Source organism: Schistocerca cancellata, chromosome 1 (assembly GCF_023864275.1).
Source record: "Schistocerca cancellata isolate TAMUIC-IGC-003103 chromosome 1, iqSchCanc2.1, whole genome shotgun sequence".
In the NCBI taxonomy this organism is placed as follows: domain Eukaryota; kingdom Metazoa; phylum Arthropoda; class Insecta; order Orthoptera; family Acrididae; genus Schistocerca; species Schistocerca cancellata.
Genome location: NC_064626.1, coordinates 1,016,932,899 through 1,016,953,656, shown reverse-complemented (window position 1 = coordinate 1,016,953,656; position 20,758 = coordinate 1,016,932,899). Strand labels below are relative to the sequence as shown.

At 38.3% G+C, this 20,758-nt stretch overlaps 1 protein-coding gene across 2 annotated transcripts in view; it reads left to right on the top strand.

The window, feature by feature from the left end:
- Positions 1–4,368: 4,368 nt before the first annotated feature.
- LOC126089177 (heterogeneous nuclear ribonucleoprotein H-like) overlaps positions 4,369–20,758 on the top strand; it is a 32,916-nt gene continuing 16,526 nt past the window's right edge. The window contains exons 1-2 of one of the 2 annotated variants that reach the window (XM_049906892.1): positions 4,369–4,446; positions 5,140–5,248. In XM_049906892.1, the coding sequence (XP_049762849.1) occupies positions 5,152–5,248 (97 nt within the window). In that variant the 5' untranslated portion in view covers positions 4,369–4,446; positions 5,140–5,151. Of the gene's footprint in view, positions 4,510–5,139; positions 5,249–20,758 lie in introns of both variants that reach the window. The other variant, XM_049906891.1, reaches the window with a different exon arrangement.

Here is a 20,758-nt window from a genome sequence, read left to right as displayed (position 1 = left end):
TGTAAATAAAAGTTGTTAATTAGTGGTTCGAGCGTTACAGGATAGCTTGATGTACCTGTTGTTTATATTGTAGGTCCAGCTAAGGAGGCCTGGGTACGATAAATGACTTTACTGGAAGTGTATCTTTCCAGTGGCTATCGCCATCTACACTTAATGAAGAAAGCGAAATTGTTTGGCTCTGCAGCTCCCATTTGCATCGTACTTTAACTTTAATGTTGTCAGGTTATTCCCCTTGCTTGGAACCAGTCGTTTTCCTTATAATTATCTGCAAACGGTTATGTGATAGTGAATGGCTGATATTAACGACCTGTTAGCTATTTTCAATATGTTTTGAAAAATGTAATGTTGTAAATACAGGTTAATTTTCTAGGTTTTTGATCTGATTAGACCTCTTTTCTATGCATCAATCAATTTTTTTAACTTAATGTTGTTTTAAAAAAATATTTTTTTTAAATTACATTCAGTCATTTTTGAAAGTTATCTAATATCTACCTACAGTTGTGTTGTTGGAAATTAATTTAATTAAGTCCGGGGTCGCCACTCAGATTGTTTTGCATCATCTTCTGTGTTTTAGTAAACTGGTTTACATTTTTAATAAATATGTTGATAAATATGTGGTCCAGTGTCCTTCCACTCAACACCAGCACCCTACCACATTACAGCACAGTTATAATCATGTAACAGTGACACTGGATACATGTCAGATATTGTTCTGGCGTTCAGAGTTCTGTAGTCTCCACAATGTCCCCAATCACCAGACTTTTTTGGGACCAAATGTATCGATGAGCCCAGGGAATGCTGGAAGGCAGCATTACATCTTCGCGAAACATACTGTCGATCTCTGCTTTCGCATTTATAATGGACAGTGTCTTGCCTTACCTTCCTAGCCCGACCCCAAGAATTATGCCAGAGCCAGAAATTCATACAGCAGCTCAGTGTACTCTCCGTCTGCCAAACGAATTACTTTGGTTTTATGAATGGCTGCCGTCCACTGAAATCCGGACTCTGTTAGCCCATGGTGTTGTCAACTAGACACAAATTCTTCATGTCTAGCAGTAGATTGTAATGGGTGAGGTAGTCTGCTCCCATGATAGGTCTGGCAATGTCTGCAATGGTATAATCCCATGTGAAGGCTTTTCATAAAAGCAGGTCCAAGTAAATAGTATCATACATTGTTGTAACTGAGTTGTTTGCAATCGTCAGACAGTATAATATTATATTCGCTTCCTATGCAACATAGTATGTGGGTAAATAGACAAATAGGATCTGTTAGCTATTTAATTGGAGGAGGCGCTTACTTCCGAACACAGGTGCCATTGGGTAAGTGCAGGGAGTTGTGCATCTGCGTGCATCCCCCCCCCCCCCCACCCGAATTTCTGATGATACCAGCAGATAGCTTGTTACTCAGGCTCAGGTTTCGAAGAGGTCACCGATGGTCTGCTGCACTAACGTCGGCGGTGTCGATTACGGCGTCTCTCGTTGCTTGGATTGTGTTGAGATAACATTTCGCCGATCAGCTGTATCAGTAGCTCTACCTTCGTCGCCAAGGTGCCGTAATCTGCTCGCGAAACAGTTGGCGTCGTGCTAAGAGACTACACTGTGATTGTGTTAACAGGAGCCAGCCTCATTGCATCCTGGATAATAACTGTCAACTCCGCTACAACGCCCAAGGCTGTGTCAGACAGTCACACTATGGTTGCTTTGATGGGCAGTGGCAAATGACTTCTCCATATCATATGCAGCAAGTTGCCCAGAACATTTCCCGTATCTGCCTTGCTTCTTAGATGCTGTACTGTTAAGGCTTTCTGTCTCCAGTATCTTCCTGAATAAGAACCCAACGGATTCCCACCTCCTGTGATGCTGAAACTCACCACATCAATTCTGCTTTAAGCCAGTAGCAGGAGTTAGCCACTAGTGGCGAGGTACTTATATTTTGCATTCCGTGGCATACCGGTGGTCTAATCCGCTTACTAACACCGCAAATTTGATAATGTTTGCCGAAATTCCTGAATAGAAAAAAAACTGACCTACACCTGAACAAACCACAAAGCTGCATTATATAGCCAAAAAGATGGTAGTCTTACAGCCAATCGTGACATAGTGGGATTTGCATGAGTCATTTTGCAAATCTCTTTCGTAAGCGCTCGTCAATCCAATGATACTATGCGAGTAAATCACATAGGGGTCACCACTTTGTTGCCACAAGCTTTGTGGGCTGTTGTTCGACTATTACAACCTGTGCGTACTTAATACAATGGAACCAAACTACACAAAAACTCCCTCAGACAATTAATGTAAGCTTTATCTATCACAGCCATAGAAGATGGTGAAAAATACACAGCTTGTTTGATCGTTCTCGGCTTTCAATACTAAACCACTTAACATGCAGGGAACAAACATCAGAGTTATGTTGTAACTGTCCACAAACTCTCTTTATGCCTGGAAGACACAAAATACAAAAAGCATAACCAAAAAATACGAAAATGAAAACACCTGTATAACACAGCGCCTCTGGTGTCTGCTGCAAAATTTTTTGGCGGCACAGTGTTTGTAAACACACACACACATACATGGCACATGGGATACAACTCTACATAACTGTGTGAGGTCGCCATAGTTATACCAGTTAAGTAAGGAAAAAAACATAATAGGTACACTAAACAGGCTCTGTGTATTCCCTTATAAAATTTATTTGTTGTGTTTGTATGTATATATTTTGCTAGAAAAGAAATGGCTATGTTTTGATATGTAGTTTCACTCCTCTGGCCTTTGCCACACAAAACTGATCAAGAACATGTGTCATCAAGTTTTCTTTGACCATTACTAAACTTTATCATTGTTAGTTTTTCAATTTCGATACTACATTCCGTCTTTTTCTATCTACAGCCACATCTACATCTACAGATGTACACTGCAAACTACTGTGAAGTGCATGGCAGAGGGTATGTCACATTGTGCTAGTTATTAGGGTATTTTTACTTTCCATTGATATATGGAGTGTGGGGAGAATTAATGTTAAAATACCTTTGTGCACGTTGTAATTACTGCAATCTTGTTCTCATTATCCCTATGGCAGTGATATATGGCTGCATTATATTCAAAGAGTCATCATTTAAACCCAGTTTCTGAAACTTTGTAACTATGCTGTGGGATAGTTTACTTGTATATTCAAGATTCCGCCATTTCAGTGTCTCAGCATCTCTGTGGCACACTCCCACTGGTCAAACAAGCCTGTGATCCTTTGTGCTGCCCTTCTCTGTATATATTTAATGTCTTCTGGTAGACCTATTTGGTACAGGTTGCACACATTTGAAAAATTTTCCCAGATGGGTCACACAAGTGACCTGTAAAAAATTTCCTATGTAGATTGATTGCATTTCTCCAGTATTCTACAAACGAAATGTAGTATGCCACCTGCTTTATCCACGACTGTCCCTATGTGATCGTTGTATTTCACGTCCCTACAAATTATTAAATCCAGGTCTTTGTACTAGTCGAGTGATTCCCAATTTGACTCATTGATATCATGTTCATAAGTTTTTTGGTTTTGTGAAACGCACAATTTTACATTTCTCAACATTTAAAGCAAGTTGCCAGTCTTTTGTATCACTCCGAAATTTTATGAAGAGCTAACAGAATATTTATGCAGTTACTTTCAGACAGTGGTTCATTATAGATAACTGCATCATCTGCAAAAAGTCTGAGATTACTATTAATATTGTTCACAAGTTTATTTATATATAACACGAACAGTACTGGTGTCAACGCAACTCCATGGAGCACAACCGAAATTACTTCTATATGTCGATGACACTCTATGCAATATAACTTGCTACATTTTCCCTCCCAAAAAGTCCTAAATCCAATCCCAAATTTCGCTTTATACGCAATATGATCGTACTTTTGATAACAATTATAGATGTGGTGGACCTAATAGTCAAATGGTTTTTGGAAATCCAGAAATACTGCACTATCTGACTGCCGTTACGTAGAGCTTGCAGTTTGTCATGTGAGAAAATTGCGAGTTTCGTTATCCGTGCTAGTTGACATGGAGGTCGTTCTGTATTACAGACAGTATCTTATAACCTCACTTTCACCGATCGGTACTGGTTTAAACGAATTGATGCGAGATGAACATCCGTTGATGTCTCGTGTGAACTGGTGTGTACTTGTATACACCTGCCGAAACCATATCATGTGCATTGCCAGTAGTTGATTAATTGATTTTGAAAACTATAAAAATGTTTTATTTTTAATGAAAATTAATAATTATTGAAATTGCTTTCATATTTTAATGAATTGTTTTAGAGCTTTATTTATTGGAAGGCTGCATCAAGTAATATCTTTGTGTATGAATTGGAATGTAGTATCTTTGTTTAGGTTGACGCCATTCTTGTGGAAATCTTCGATCTTCCCGGTCCTGTAGAGTCGCCATCTTAATCGAACGTAGGTATTTTACTCATGGAGGAAACTCGTAGTACTGATGGGGATATGAAATCTGAAGTAAAGGTATGGAATTATTGTAATTATTTGTGAATGATGAATGTTGGAAGAATTCGTTTATTATATAACAAAATTGATCGAGTAAGAAAAACATATCTTGTAATGTGTAAGTGGTCGGCTACGGGTACGGGTGAAACAGCCATAACGGTTTTCGTATTCGTATTAAGGAACCCAATATATTCTTCATGAGTAAAGTATTAAGATTTCGTGTAGCTTAAAATCCAAGAATCTGAGCAGTCTGGAGGATTTCCAGCAAAGTTTCGTAAAATATTGAAATGCATGAAGAAGCAAAATGCCGCATGTTAAAGGCATAGGATCTAGTGCATAATTTTTCCCTTTTTGTTGAGATATGAAATATTTTGTCCAACTAAAGGTTCCCGAAAAGTGTTATATCAGTGTTCTGCTTTCTAAGCTTTGTCAACGTGTTAGGATTTACACAAATGTTTTTCTCTTATGAATATTTGTATTGGCCAATGAGGAATTGTGTTGTACATTGGTTTATGCCTTAGATATCTTCGCATTGCTTCAGATGTTCGTGGGGATACGTTAGCGTAGGATGTGAGATTGTGTTAATTGTAGCAAGAGCATTTTAGTGTTGGATGAATGATTTTCTCAGTGTGCAAAATTTATTTTCAGCCGGAAAGAAAGATGTCTGGCTCTGGTGATCATGACGACGAGGCTTATGTTGTTAAACTGCGTGGCTTGCCATGGTCGACTACGGTCGACGAAATTTTACAATTTTTCAGTGAGTATCGTAAAAGATAGTTTACCTTCCTTAAGTGTATGTTAGTTTCTGAGATAGTGCCGGCCGGTGTGGCCGTGCGGTTTAGGCGCTTCAGTCTGGAACCGCGTGACCGCTCCGGTCGCAGGTTCGAATCCTGCCTCTGGCATGAATGTGAGATGTCCTTAGGTTAGTTAGGTTTAAGTGGTTCTAAGTTCTAGGGGACCGATGATTACGTATGTGAACCTTTTTTTTTTAGATCAAGTGGACGCGAGTGTAGGGCTTTTTGTGCTTGTAGTCGTAACTTAGTTGCATGTGACGTGGGTGAACATTAAATAGAATCATTGTTAAAGGCTGGAACTGCTTCTGAGTCTGAGATTGGTGAATACTAGTACATAACAATGTTGTCATACATTTACGTTGCTGTAGAATTAGTTTTACTTCAAGCATTTACTTTTATTGTTGAATACATCAGGCCATACATTCATTTAATGTCAGAAATGTCTTTACAAGGTTTAAATAGTCAGCAGAAGATACGTTGTTGCCGGCCGAAGCGGCCGCGCGGTTCTGGCGCTGCAGTCTGAAACCGCGAGACCGCTACGGTCGCAGGTTCGAATCCTGCCTTGGGCATGGACGTGTGTGATGTCCTTAGGTTCGTTAGGTTTAACTAGTTCTGAGTTCTAGGGGACTAATGACCTCAGCAGTTGAGTCCCATAGTGCTCAGAGCCATTTGAAGATATGTTGTTTCACCTTGGAAAGTTGATAATGCAAACTTGTTGGAATTACATTAAGCTGAAAATTTAGAATTTGTTTTCCAGTTTTGGTATCAGATGCGAACAGTAAATGTCGACCCATGTATTTCTCTTGGCATTTGTACAGTTGTTGTTTATGGGGTTGAAGTCAGTAAGGTAGATGATTGTTTTAGAAAGGTCAGTGGGGAGCTTAATGGGTTGAATTTTACTTATGGCAGTGCTGGCATAGTGTGCTGATATTGGCAATGACCGTTGAGTGCTGGGAATTGACATCCATATTAACACGAATATTTTGTTGTGAAATATTCACTTTACACATTTTCCTTGTTGCCGTGTTAAAATTTGCTAATTTTACCAAAAATCGGTGGAATTTAGTCTCTCCTCACTAACATGCTGTGCAGGTGCAGCTGTGAAAGAATTCTGAACAGTGATTTACTAAGTTTCCATCTGTTCCTCACTAAATTAAGGTCAGCATCTTATGAAAAAGTGCATCCTTGGTGCAAAATATGTAATGTTTTCACTTATGTTCCAAAACCCATAGCATTTTTGGTTTCACTAGCTGTCAGCCTGAAAAATTATTCTTTCATCAATAAAGTCTGTAGTTAGTGGAATAACACGGTAGATGATTTTGCATAATAACTGTGGCAAAATAGCATATGTGTGCTATCATTTGCCAAAATCTCATTTTGATATCTCACTGTTTATGAAATGGGAGGAATGTTGTGGATATTTAACACTTTACATATAAAGCTACAAGTAAAGCAAAAATGATTTTTTTTTTTCTTTTTGTATAGGGTCTTGAAAGGAGGGTATAAGATGAACATCAACAAAAGCAAAACGAGGATAATGGCATGTAGTCGAATTAAGTCGGGTGATACTGAGGGAATTAGATTAGGAAATGAGACACCTGTAGTAGTAAATAAGTTTTGCTATTTGGGGAGCAAAATAACTGATGATGATTGAAGTAGAGAGGATATAAAATGTAGACTGGCAATGGCAAGGAAAGCGTTTCTGAAGAAGATAAATTTATCAGGTATTGATTTGTCAAAGTTGTTTCTGGAAGCATTTGTGTGGAGTGCAGCCATGTATGGAAGTGAAACATGGACGATAACTAGTTTGGACAAGAAGAGAGAACTTTCGAAATGTAGTGCTACAGAAGAATGCTGAAGATGAGATGGGTAGATCACATAACTTATGAGGAGGTATTGAATAGAATTGGGGAGAAGAGGAGCTTGTGGCACAGCTTGACTAGAAGAAGGGATCGGTTGGTAGGACATGTTGCGAGACATCGAGGGACCACCAATGTAGTATTGGAGGGTAAAAATCATAGAGGGCGACCAAGAGATGAATACACTAAGCAGATTCAGAAGGATGTAGGCTGCAGTAGGTACTAGCCAAGATTGGCAGCCCACACTAGTTTTTGGAGGCCTTCAGATAATGAAAAGTTGATGCCTCATGATTTAAGTTCTGTGATATTTCATATTGCTTCTGCATTGCACAAAAGAAATTGAACAAATTTATTTAGATCAGGAAAGAAACTTTGTCAAATGCCGCACAGTTGCTGGGACAGGCGAGTGTCCAATTGAAGTCAGAGTATGCAGAGCTTCCAGGACATGTTGTGGCTTGTAATCTTGAAGTACAAGAGTTCGCAGTTTCCAGTGATGCTGCAGTATTGACAGTTAATGCATTGAAAGCAGATGAAATTCCAGTTGTTTGAACTACCGCATTACAGTCTGGGCAGTTGTGTGTGTGTGTGTGTGTGTGTGTGTGTGTGTGTGTGTGTGTGTGTGTGTGTAGTGTCATAGATAAAAAAATTACTTGTGCAGCTTTCAGCTGTAGAAATGGAACCGGGGCTGTCCATTCAAGACATTGTGGAATCTAGGTTAAAATGTCATTGGATTCAGAAATTGTTTGAGCTGGAACTCTAGCACCAGTCCACTGGAAGTGTAATGACCTGCATCATTCATTAACAAAGAGCCTTACCTTAATGTTTCACAAAAAATGTGAAGATTGCACTCGGCCCATCAACCATCACTTCACAATTTGTCTATCTGAAACAACAGTGTTAATGATCTATTATCCTACTACATTGTCATATAGGAAGGCATAAAATCCCTGTAGCCATATGGAAGAAAGATTTTAATTTCCTTTATTTTAACAATACTGAGTGTAATGTCAAAGATTGGAGTACTGCTGAAGGCTGGTGCATAATGTAGTGATTTATTTATTGAATGGTAACAACAGCAAACATTGACTTGTGCTGTTGTCTTGAACAGCCATGAGAGACTGATCTAGTATAGCTGCCGGTCGTGTAGACTTTTTGCCGTCCTGCCTTAGCAGTCTTGTTGCCTGGGTACACCATCTTGGATGTTGTCTACATGTCACCTCCCTGTTTAGTTCTGGTTGACACACTCCTGGAAGTTAGTAGAAGGCTAGAATATCAATACTGTCATTGTGAGTGTATCCCCATAAAAATATTAGTAAATTAAGGCCTCTCCACATATTCAAGTAGTAATATCAAAGAACACACTATCAACAAGCACCATAAGTTGTTATTGCTCTTCCAAACTCCAGATCAGATGGGAGTTAGTGGTGCAAGTGAAACAGACAAGTAGATGTCTCCAGGGGTGTGATCAACTTCTTCAAAACCACCTTTACAGTGATGTTGGGTAGGAGTCACGGTATCACACTCTGAAGCTATTAACGTGAGTGCCTGATTTGTGAATAATCAAAGAGGGATTTCGTGTGATTTGCTGGAGACTTAGGTATGAGTTATGCAGAGTAGTGGTGTAGTATAATGGTAAAGATAGTCGTAACATACAAAAAGTCATGGATTCAAATCTCTTCAGGTGCTTTGAAAAATATTTTTGAAACTTTGTTAAAATCACAATTTGTTATTCAGTTAATTGTTTTATTTTTATTTTTAATCCTTTGTCACATTTAAATTAGTCTATTAACTTTATCATTTCCATTTTAATGTTTTTCTTCCTACCACGGTTATCATTTGGAATCCTAGTCCATGTGATTTTGTTTTCATGTATCAGCCTCAGTTAAATTTCTGCAGTGTTATCATTTTATATTGTCATTCCTGTTGCTGGGATTTTATTTACAGTTCCTTCTCTTGTTTGTCTTTATCTGCTTTGTAGGGCTCTGCACCTCAGTTCGTAAAATGGAACCCTTATAGAATCCCTTTGTTGCCCTTGTCCCACTGTCAATGTTAAAAAACACTTTCTCAAGAAAGGTTAGGCAAACTAAAGTATACAGTCCTTTGGTGCTGTAAAAAATTGAAGCTTCAAAGCCAATGGAATCAAAGTTAAATTCGGCAATAAGCAAGATTCCATAGTACAACCAAAGGAAAATTCCCAAAATTGTTTTATTCATATGATACGAAAAATATTTTTTGGCACATTTTATCTGACTGTCCATTCACCTCTGAAAACGTCTTTCTTAGGAAGTTGACGTAACAAATTGAAATTTGTCAGCTAAGGACTAGTGTCCTGTGGTGATGTAATAAATGTAAGCTTTTAAGTCAGTGCAGTCAAAAAGATATGGCCATTTACATTTCTCATTTTCATATCTTGCCAGTATCGATAACAGGTAAGAAACGTCGAAATTATCAATTCTTGTGATGGATGATCTATCTGTGGACATAGTTAACTTTGTGTGGAACCCCTGGTGCGTGAGTAGTACTCGGAGTTAGTTGAATTTTTTGTTTGTGTGTCTGTTATCACCCAGAAAATGTCCATCTTGTAGTAAATACATGTTTCAACCGTTGCACCTCCACTATCTTCCTTTTTTAACCAACAGATCAACATTTTAAAACTTAAAATTTAATAGGTAAATGAAAATAATTAAAAATGTCATGCACATTTTCCAAATGAAAAAAAATTACAGAAATGAGAGCAAATAAAAACATAATACAATGATTAAAGTGATGCAGCAAATAATTATAAGTTAATAAATCATATTTGAAAAGATTAATTGAACCAAAATATTTTGGATAAATGTTTACAAATAAGAAATTTTAGAGTACCTGATGAAATTGGAACACAATTGTCCACACGCAGGAATCCATCTGAACCATTACACTACACTTACAGTGTGTAACATATTTAAGGCTGTTTCATCAAGTGACATACTTTTTTGTCAATTACTTGCAAACGATGGTCCACTTCCAATGATTCCAGGTTATGAGACCTGGGACCCTAACACACCACTGAAGTGGTGATAATGTCCTCTTAATTAAACCAAGGAAACCTGGGAAGGGCTGGACCAGTGACAATTTTACTCACTTCATTTACTGGCAGAATACATGTTTATTTTACAATTTCAATCACATAGCAGTCAATTCAGCATTATTTTTAAATTAATTAAAAAGCGAAGCAGTGAGAAATCCATTTAAAATTCGATGCAAATTTAAATAATTCACAGAAAATTTAAAGTTTAACCCAGATTAAGGTATAAGTTGGGATTCCAATACACATCAAAAATAGCTTAAGCCGAAGACAACAAGCCAAAGGATACAAATTCAGAATTATTCCAAGTATAACTTCAACAGGAGCATTACCGTATTTACTTGAATCTAAGCTGCACCTGAAAAATTACTCGAAATCAAGGAAAAAATGTTCCCAAATCTAAGCCTTAGCTGAAATTTGAGACTCGAAATTCAAGGGGAGAGGAAAGTTTTAGGCTGCACCTCCAAATCGAAACAAAGTTGGTCCATTGTAATATGAAACACAATTTAGGTCGAATGAATGACAATACAGCTACAGTAGTTTGGTTCGAGACGTAAGCTTAGCAGTTAAGCTTTACCAGGTAGCCATTGCTATGTGTCAGGCGCTCTGTTCGTATTCATACGGGTACCCTTCCTTTTTCACGTGCTTCGTCTGGTTTGAATTGATTGCTTACTTTTCTTTGATCTGATACGTGCTGTTCTCGCTCTAAGCTGAAGCTGAATTACTGTACTGTGTCATGCATTGTTTGTTGCATTCTGATAATGAGTGTTTACGGCCTGTTGCCGCTCGCGGCATGGCTTGCATTTATGCGTGCTACTGCCGCTTACAAAAAAAGGTGTGGGGGGGGGCTTATGATAGATGATGTTCTGAACGAGAGTTTAGCAAAAATTATCCTCCGTTTGAAAATATTTGCAGACGCCTCTTTTAGTACATTATATTCTGCACAGAAATTAGTCATCTTAGATTTGAAAATCTATTCAATTGTCGTGCTTCATTTCTGACTGTATCACTATTACGCATAAGAATAATACATGACATGATATGTATATTCTTCCGCGTTTGCTGTTGTCTCACTCTAGTTTCGTAGTTTATTAGGCAGACAGAATTTAAATGAGATAGCAGCAAACACGAAAGAATACGTGGCAAAATGTTTATATTCGTGTTATTCTTATGGTGAAGAGAATAATGCATGTGATTCACAATTCATAAAAGTTCCTATTAGCATCCGTCTCTTCTCAGAGTTAGGAAAAAATCCAGAATGTAGAGTTGGCCATATTGACAAACATACATAAGTTTTGCCAGTCGGATTTTCGTAGTACATTGAAACGCTGCAACATTCGAATATGAACAATACGGAATTTGTATTTACTTCAATGGATAATGTATGAAAATGCAGTGGTCGAAACTCGGGGCAGAGGAAAAAAGCTCGTCTTCCACTTTTTTTTTTAAAAAAAAATGTATTTACTGACACAGAGGTTTTGGCGCCAGTATTTATCTTTGTGCCTGCAAAGCATGCCTGTGTAGCACTACATATATTCAAAGGCATAAGTTAGTTGTGGCGGCACCTACCAACATTTTTCAGAACTTCCGCTTACTTTGCACTCTATTCTAAGCCGCAGGTGGCTTCTTGGATTACAAAAACCAGAAAAAGTGTGGCTTAGATTCGAGTAAATACGGTAAGTAGTATGGCTGCAGTTGGAGGAAACAAGATGCATCAGCATGGGCTGCCGAACATATGCACTCCAAATAGTGTAAAACAGCCAGTTAAGCAAGCAGACGAGTCATGGGTATGTGGGGCCTGATCCTAAGTAATGCATACCAGCAATGGATGGAAGAAATTATTAATGGCAGTTCCCTGCAACACAAATAATTTTAATTAGAATTCAAACACAGCCATGCATCAAATAATTAACTCTTAGGATGGAATTTAGTAATTTGAGCTCTTACCAGAAACCATGAAAACTTACTACCTTTTAGCAAGTCAACCAAAAGAATTAAAAAACCAGCTACAAATATTTTTGAAAAACTAATTTCAGCAATACAATGGTAGTTACAGAAAAATTTTTCTTTCCAGCAAACCATTAACACTTTCAACACTGCCCTCTTTACACCCGGCACTTGGCTGTGAACTGGCATATTTAATGAATGTTTGAAATTAGACTGCAAAGAACAGGAAAATAATAGGAATATGGTTCTTGCATCATTTAAGTGGGTGGAACCTTCTCTGGAAAGTGCCTTGCAAATGTCCTCTCAATTTGTGAGGATGAAGCAGCTTGTTGCTGAAAAATATTTCCGCCCTTCTCGGCCAATTTCTTCCCCACTCTGTGAATAAAGTCTACTAGGAATACATTCTACCTAGTGTTCTCTTTATATAAAATAAAACTGTTGACAGTTGACACTATAAACAAGTGGAAAAACAGCTTTTACCACCACTGACACTATAAACAAGTGGAAAAACAGCTTTTACCACCACTCAAAAGTTTTTCGGGCAATCGGGCTCTTCACTTTATGAACAATTGAGACATATATACCTGAATCGTCACTTGTACGTTCGTCTGGAGAGTACGAATCCTCTTCGTCAGAATCATCAACTTCAGATCCTTCATCTCCATAAAGAATATCTAAGATCTCTGCCTCCGTAAACTTGCTGTGCGATATTTTCACGATCGTAAACACCTGTGAATGAACTGCAGGTAACTTCGACTTTGCAGTGCTCACAGCTGCTACCAGGATGAGATAGAAGAATGAAATACGTCCACATTAGTTGATGAAACTTCTTCGGAGACGCGCTCACCGAGCCAAATAAAGGCTCGCCCATACGGTATACGGGCGCCGTCGCCAACGTCAGGGCGGCCACGCCCGTACGGCATACGGGCGACGTTCTGTAAGTGTTCAAGCAACTGCAAAGATACTCGCATGACATTCAAAGCTCATGAATACACACATTAGTCCATAACATTTCGGAGACAGCAAATGCATCCTGGAACATACCAAAATTTATCTGTGCCACTTAATTAGAACAGATGCACTATATAATTCATTAAACAGCATGAGCCTTTAGTGTTAGCTTCAAAGAAATGAGAACAACAAAAGCAAATTATAAATAGGGCAATAAAACAGCAGAAGAGGCACCTATTCAGACATTAACAATTAATCGTCTGTGGTGCCTCCAATTGAAAATGATGGCCAATCGTTTACTTCAAAAATCTGGATTAAAGGGAGGCGGTAACACCTACTAATGAACCCTGCCAAGATTCAATCAAAATAAGCTGTTTTCTGAAATGACACTTTATGCTGGCTTGATTTCATCCGTCATATAGGTCATGTCAACTTGTGGTCATGAATTTCTCGAGATAAATATACATTAGACCTCTGTATCACAACTATTAAGAAATAAGGTATTTTCCTTTTATCTTCATTTTTTAAATGTATATTTTGTAAATAACTCTTGAAACGGTAGAGAACAATGTGTAATAAACCAAAAGTACTGGAGACCTGGCAGATGTTCAACATTAAAGCTCCCTCCTGGTGTTTAGAAATTTAGTTGATACCCGCACGCTAATGGGCTTCCTTTAACTTACAAATTTAAGATGAAAATATGAACTTTTAGTTAACTTTTCCACTTCAACATTTTTCTGTAAATTTGAAAGTCACAGGATGCTATATTATCATTTTAAGAGATACTACTGATGTAATTATAAACAGATACTACTGCGAAAGCAAGGGGAAACTACAGCTGTAATTTTTCACAGGTGTGTGCAACTTTACTGTATGGTTAAATGATGATGGTGTCCACTTTGGTCAAATAGTCCATTTGGATCTCCGGGTGGGGACTACTCAGGAGGATGTTACCAGAAGAAAGAAAACAGGTGTTCTACAGATGGGAGTGTGGAATGTCAGATGCCTTGATTGGGCAGCTAGGTTAGAAAATTTAAACACTGAAATGGATAGGTTAAAGCTAGATACAGTGGGGATTAGTGAAGTTGGTAGCACGAGGAACAAGACTTCTGGTCAGGTGAATAAAGGGTTATAAATACAAAATCAAATAGGGGTAATGCAGGAGTAGGTTTAATAATGAATAAAAAATATGAGTGTGGGTCAGCTATTACGAACAGCGCAGTGAACCCATTATTGTAGCCAAGATAGGCACAAAGCCCACACCTACCACAGTAAGTACAAGTTTATATTCCAACTAGCTGCGCAGGTGATAGATTGAAGAAATGTACGGTAAGATAAAAGAAATTATTCAGATAGTGAAGGGAGGCAAAATTAGTCATAGGGGACTGGAATTCAATAGTAGGAAAAGGAAGAGAAGGAAAAGTAGTAAGTGTAAATGGATTGGGCATAAGGAATGAAAGAGGAAGCTGCCTGGTAGAAATTTGCACAGAGCATAACTTAATCACAGCTAACACTTGGTTTAAGAATCATGAAATAAGGTTGTATACATGGGAGGAAGCTTGGAGGCACTGGAAGGTTTCAGATAATTATATAATGGTAAGAAAGATATTTAGGAACCAGGTTTTAAATTAAGACCTTCCAGGTGCGGATGTGGACTCTGACCCCAATGTATTGGTTATGAACTGTAGATTAAAACTGCAAAAAGGTCGGAATTTAAGGAGACAGAATCTGGATAAACTGAAAGAACCAGAGGTTGTAGAGTGTTTAAGAGAGTATTACGGAACGATATACAGGAACAGGGGAAAGAAATAGCGTAGAAGAAGAATGGGTAGCTGTGAGAGATGAAATAGTGATGGTAGCAGAAGATCGAGTAGGTAAAAAGATGAGGGCTAATAGAAATCTGTGGGTAACAGAAGAGACATTGAATTTAATTGATGAAAGGAGAAAACATAAAATGCAGTAAATGAAGCACACAAAAAGGAATACAAACGTCTCAAAAATGAGATTGACAGGAAGTGCAAAATGGCTAAGTAGGGATGGCTAGAGGATAAATGCAACGATGTAGAGCCTTATGTCACTAGGTGTAAGATAGATACTGCCTACAGGAAAATTAGAGACCTTTGGAGAAAAGAGAACCACTTGTATGAATATCAAGAGCTCAGATGGAAACCCACTTCTAACTAGGGAACCTCCCCATCGCACCCCCCTCAGATTTAGTTATAAGTTGGCACAATGTATAGGCCTTGAAAAACTGAACACAGATCAATCGACAAAACAGGAAAAAGTTGTGTGAAACTATGAAAAAAACAAGCACAATATACAAACTGAGTAGTCCATGCGCAACGTAGGCAATATCAAGGATAGTGTAAACTCATGAGCGCCGCAGTCCCTTGGTTAGTGTGAGCAGCTACGGAATGAGAGGTCCTTGGTTCAAGTCTTCCCTCAAGTGAAAAGTTTAATTTTTTATTTTCAGACAATTATTATTTGTCCGGTGTGAGGTAACTGCGCCGTAGTATGGGGACGCTACACCTAAACAAACATCGAAACACACGTCAGTCAACTACAGCGCACGGAAGAGAGAGTATTCCTGCTAATGAGGCTCCCTGGCTGGCAGTTGACTGTTCGCTACTTTGGACGAGAGTGCATTAAATATGTGAGATGTATTTCGTGGGCAATATGAATCCATCAAATATAGCTCGCGACTTCAATAACAAGGTCTATGAATATTTTCCGAACTGTAAGGAATCGGAAAGTTCCTTAAGGGATCGAATGATTGTCGAACATTTGTATGATTATTTCCTACATTTGTTGATAAACAGTACGTATGGTGGTGGTGGTGATGATACCTTGTTGATTGCTGCTGGGCTGTATGTACCAGATGATGAGATTGTTGACGATCCATAGGAAGAACACGAAGAGGAAATACTGGGACTTCCATCTGATGGTATTTCTTTGGGTTACATGAAGGAAATGCTCCAATACTGGTTACTGTCCAAACCAATTAAGACGCAAATATAGTGAGTGAAGTAACAAATTGAAGAAATTTAAAGGGATCAAGGAAAAAAAGCACAATTAAATATTGCAAAGAAGTTGTGGAACGAGGTGGAACTGGAAGACAGAAGTTCAGTGTACTAGAAAACCGTGTATACTGACAATTTATTAAAGCCAGAAATGAATTAAGTGCAGTGCATGATACAGACCTACAGATTTGGGGATTGTGTTACGCTAAACAAATTGGCCTGGACTTCAAGGCTTCATTTCATTGGCTTGTCATGTTCAAAAGAAAATACAAATTTACGAACAGGAAGGTTACGAAATATGTAAGCAAGAACTACGCGAATAAACTGGAAGAACTTTTAGAATGTTCCAAGACGTTTGTTACAGAAACTGAAGTCAGATTCCAACAGTATGAAGACGCATATATTATCAACACAGATCAGTCTGGTTTTAACTATGAAATGAAATTGACCCCCACGTTATCGTTAGTTGGAGAAGGCGACACGTAATGTACTGTAGACCAGCTGCATGCCACTTCACATAGTTATACCATACAGTATGCTCTGAACAAAGCAGGATTTCTTTTACTTACATTTTATTTATGTTTGCAGGAAAAAAATGGTGTATTTGGACCGCAAGTTCAGCAACAGGTGAATAGGGTACTTGCGCAAAAGCCGAATGTCATAGTGAATTGCAGTGTGTCAGGAAAAATGGGGTCAATTATCAAAGTTCAGGCACTCACACACAATCAACTTTGCTTTCCAAAATTCCAGGACGTGTTCAGATTTGCTTGGACATATGTAGGATTTGACAGTCTACACACGGAAAAATTTGAAAACGTTAAAAACCTATGTTTTGACAGAGCACAGGGAAAACTGTGTGACTGTGAAACTGTTGCATTCATTTACTGCAGTTTGTCACAAACTCTTATGTTTTCATCATGTTTTTGGGAGTGATTATCACATCCACAAAAAAACTAAATCAGGTAAGGTAGAACAATCTTTTTTACCCATTTGCCAAGTGTACAAGTTAGGTGGGTTGACAACATATTCCTGTCATGTGATGCGCATGCCATCACCAGTGTCGTATAGAATATATCGGACGTGTTTTCCTGTGGAGGAATCGGTTGACCTATGACCTTGTGATCAAATGTTTTCGGTTCCCATTGGAGAGGCACGTCCTTTCATCTACTAATTGCACAGTTTTGCAGTGCGGTCACAAAACAGACACTAAACTTTTTACAGTGAACAGATGTCAATGAACGAACGGACAGATCATAACTTTGCGAAAATAAAGAAAGTAAACTTTTCACTCGAGGGAAGATTTGAACCAAGGACCTCTCATTCCGCAGCTGCTCACGCTAATCATGGGACCACGGTGCTCCTGAGCTCACACCAGCTTTGATGTTGCCTATCTGCGCATGGACAACTTGGTTTGTACATTTTGCTTATTTCTTTCATAGTTCCACACAACTTCTTCCTGATATCTCGATTGATCTGTGTTCAGTTTTTCAAGGCCTATCCACTGTGCCAGCTAATAACTAAATCTGAAGGGGGTGCGATGGGTAAGGTTCCCTTGTAAGCAAAGAAAGGAAAGCAGAAAGGTGGAAGGAGAATATAGAGGATCTATACAAGGGTGATGTACTTGAGGACAAATTATGGAAATGGAAGAGGGTGTAGGTGAAGATGTAATGGGAGACATGATAGAATTATTTACAGACAAATGGGAAAACTGGTAGAAGCTGACATCAGTTCGGATTCCATAGAAATGTTGGAACACGTGAGGCAATACTAACCGTATGACTATCTTAGAAGATAAAGGAAAAGTGAACCTACATTTCTAGCATTTGTAGACTTATAGAAAGCTTGTGACAATGTTGACTAGAATCACCAGAGACCAAGAGATGAATACACTAAGCAGATTCAGAAGGACGTAGGGTGCAATAGTTACTTGGAGTTGAAGCAGCTTGCACAGGGTAGAGTAGTGTGGAGATGTGCATCAAACCAATCTCTCTGAAGACCACAACAACTAATGTAATTATAAACAGTGTCTTCTCCGCTTCAGCTATCTGTATTATGTTGATATCTGTTACTAAAAATATAAAAAATGCATTTTTATAAGTTTTTATGAATTATTTACTCAAAAGCCCAATCTGAAAACTTTTGAGAATTAGACAAGATATTGTTTGGTTAATATGATAGTAGTCAGTGCAGATGCAGTGGGAAATTTTTTTGTATGTTAAGTGTTAAATATTTTCCAGCGTTCTGCATATTTTGCATCGCTGAATTTCTAGTGTAAAATTTGCATGTTGGCAACACTGTTTCCAGCACTTCTGTTTATGACAAATGAGTTAGAACTTGCACACCTACCATAATGCTTTCAGTTTGGTTTGAGCTTTCTGTTAGCTACAATGTCAGGGAAGAAATACAGTAGTGAAAGTGTGAGGTGTGTGTATATGAAAAACACTCAGGTAGGTGGTGTTTAAGAAGAGTGGGAAACACTTCATAGTTGTTGGAAATTAGTATCACATCCATTGCTCAGGAATTGCTATACCCACTACAAGAGGAAATTTAGTGACAACCCACCTGAATGATCACCATCATCCGAATGTGAAACTGAACAATACAGTACAGATGTTTATATTCGTGTGTGAAGTTGTTGATATGTTGAATTTTAGCATTTCTGCTGTATCCCGTACTATATCCCTCTTAAACATCCAGGAAACATAAAAAGCACAAGAAGAAAACAGTATGTAAAAAGGAAAGTGGAAGAAATTGTAACAAGTTTTACACAAGCAACATCTTAAAAACTTTGAGTGTATAATGTAGATGAACTTGGTGCATAAACTGAGGATGTTCATGAAATGTGACGAGTTGTTTTGAACCCTAAATACTGCTATCTCAGCATCCACGTGTACTTAGAAGATAGTCATTTACACTGATACCAGGTAGTTACTCGAAGCAGCAGATACAGAAATACTTCCTCACATTATTGAATTTCAAGAGCTCAAAGTCAAGAGGTTTTTGAGCATGCCTAGATTCTTACTGTGGGCATCTGTTGCAATATGATAAGACTGCTGTTGCTCTGGAATATTACCTAAGTGACGACAAATATTGCAGCAAGCACAGTCATAACTAGGCTGATGTTATCTGTTGGTGAAAAGGTTAGAAAGGTGAAAAGATAAGAAATAGGAGAAGTCATTTATCTCCTAATGAAAATAACCCAAATGTAAAAATTGGTCTTGCAAATTTCTGCTCCTTACATCCAAAATGGGTAAAATGCTGGTGAAGGAGATATGCACATGTATTTGCTGCACTAATTTGAAACTTTTGTTAAGTCATAAGCAGTGTCACGTGAAAGTAGTTCACAGAAATGAACATGATGCTTTTGTATGTATGCCAAGAGCCACAAGATAAATGGTAGTTGCAGGAGTGTGCAATGTGTCCTGGTGCTGAAGTGATGACTGTTGAAGCATTACACCTTCAGGATCCTGACAATAATGTAACCTGTGTATTGTGGGAGGCAGGAAAGTTGGTGAAGACAGTAGAGCTGGAGAAGTTTGTTACAGAGGTTAGGCATTGGTTCATGAAAGGAATAGCTCACCATAACACTGGAGGATTCAGAGACAGGCCACAGTAGAAGTAAAATTGGCCACATCCCAGAATGACACATTATTTCATTTCGACTTTGCTGAAAACTGGTATGTTGCTTTTGCAACATGAAATTCAATGTTACCACTGGCACACATCACAGATATCAGTATTCACTTCCTAGGAACATCACACTCTTTTGCTATTATCAGTGACACTCTCATTCATGACAGTGCACATGCATGCTACACTGTCAGCATGATAATTGTTGACTTAGTATCTAGAGGCCATGCATTTCCTAGATGTGTGTGTCTGGTGGTACAGCATATCATTTTAAAAACTGCTTTCGGTTTATAGCTTGGTCAATACTGTAGTACAGGAATTACAAAAAGAGGGTATTTTCAGCAACAAGTCATAGAAAGTGCATGTGATGGGATAGGTGGTCTTCGTAAACATCTTGCAACGAGATTTAATCTCCGGCATGAAGCTGTTGATGCTATAATAGGTGCTACTGGATTGGTACACATCATATCAACATTTGTAACAAATCTGAAACTCTTAATTCTAAATGAAAGTACATTAAGGGAATTGTTTAAAAAAAGTGGTCTGCTTTGAAGCTTCTTGTAGGGATTCAATCAAGTCACTACCGGGTTGCATCCTGGAGTGAAACATTGCAAGAACAGTTCTCCACAAAAAGCAGCCTATTACACTGTGTGAAATGCAGAGTTCACAGTATACCTTAGAAGACTTGGTAGTGGGCCACTTCATTTCTTGTGTGTATGACAATGGTGGGTGGTACATATAAGTGTGTGTCATGAACTGCAAGATATAACCTTTGACACCTAATGGTCCTGCTAATGCTTTCAAATGGCCATCTTATGAGCAGTGTGCAGTTCCCATATCCCAAGTACTGCCCTTGTTGGATCCTCCTTGTCCATGTGCAAATTCAGCTTGTTTATACAGCTTCAAGAAAAAGCATATTGTTTTCAATGATGCAGTGTTGATTAAGTTGTAGGCAATTTTAATTCATGGAAAGTCATGAAGTAAAATCGTGATACAAGA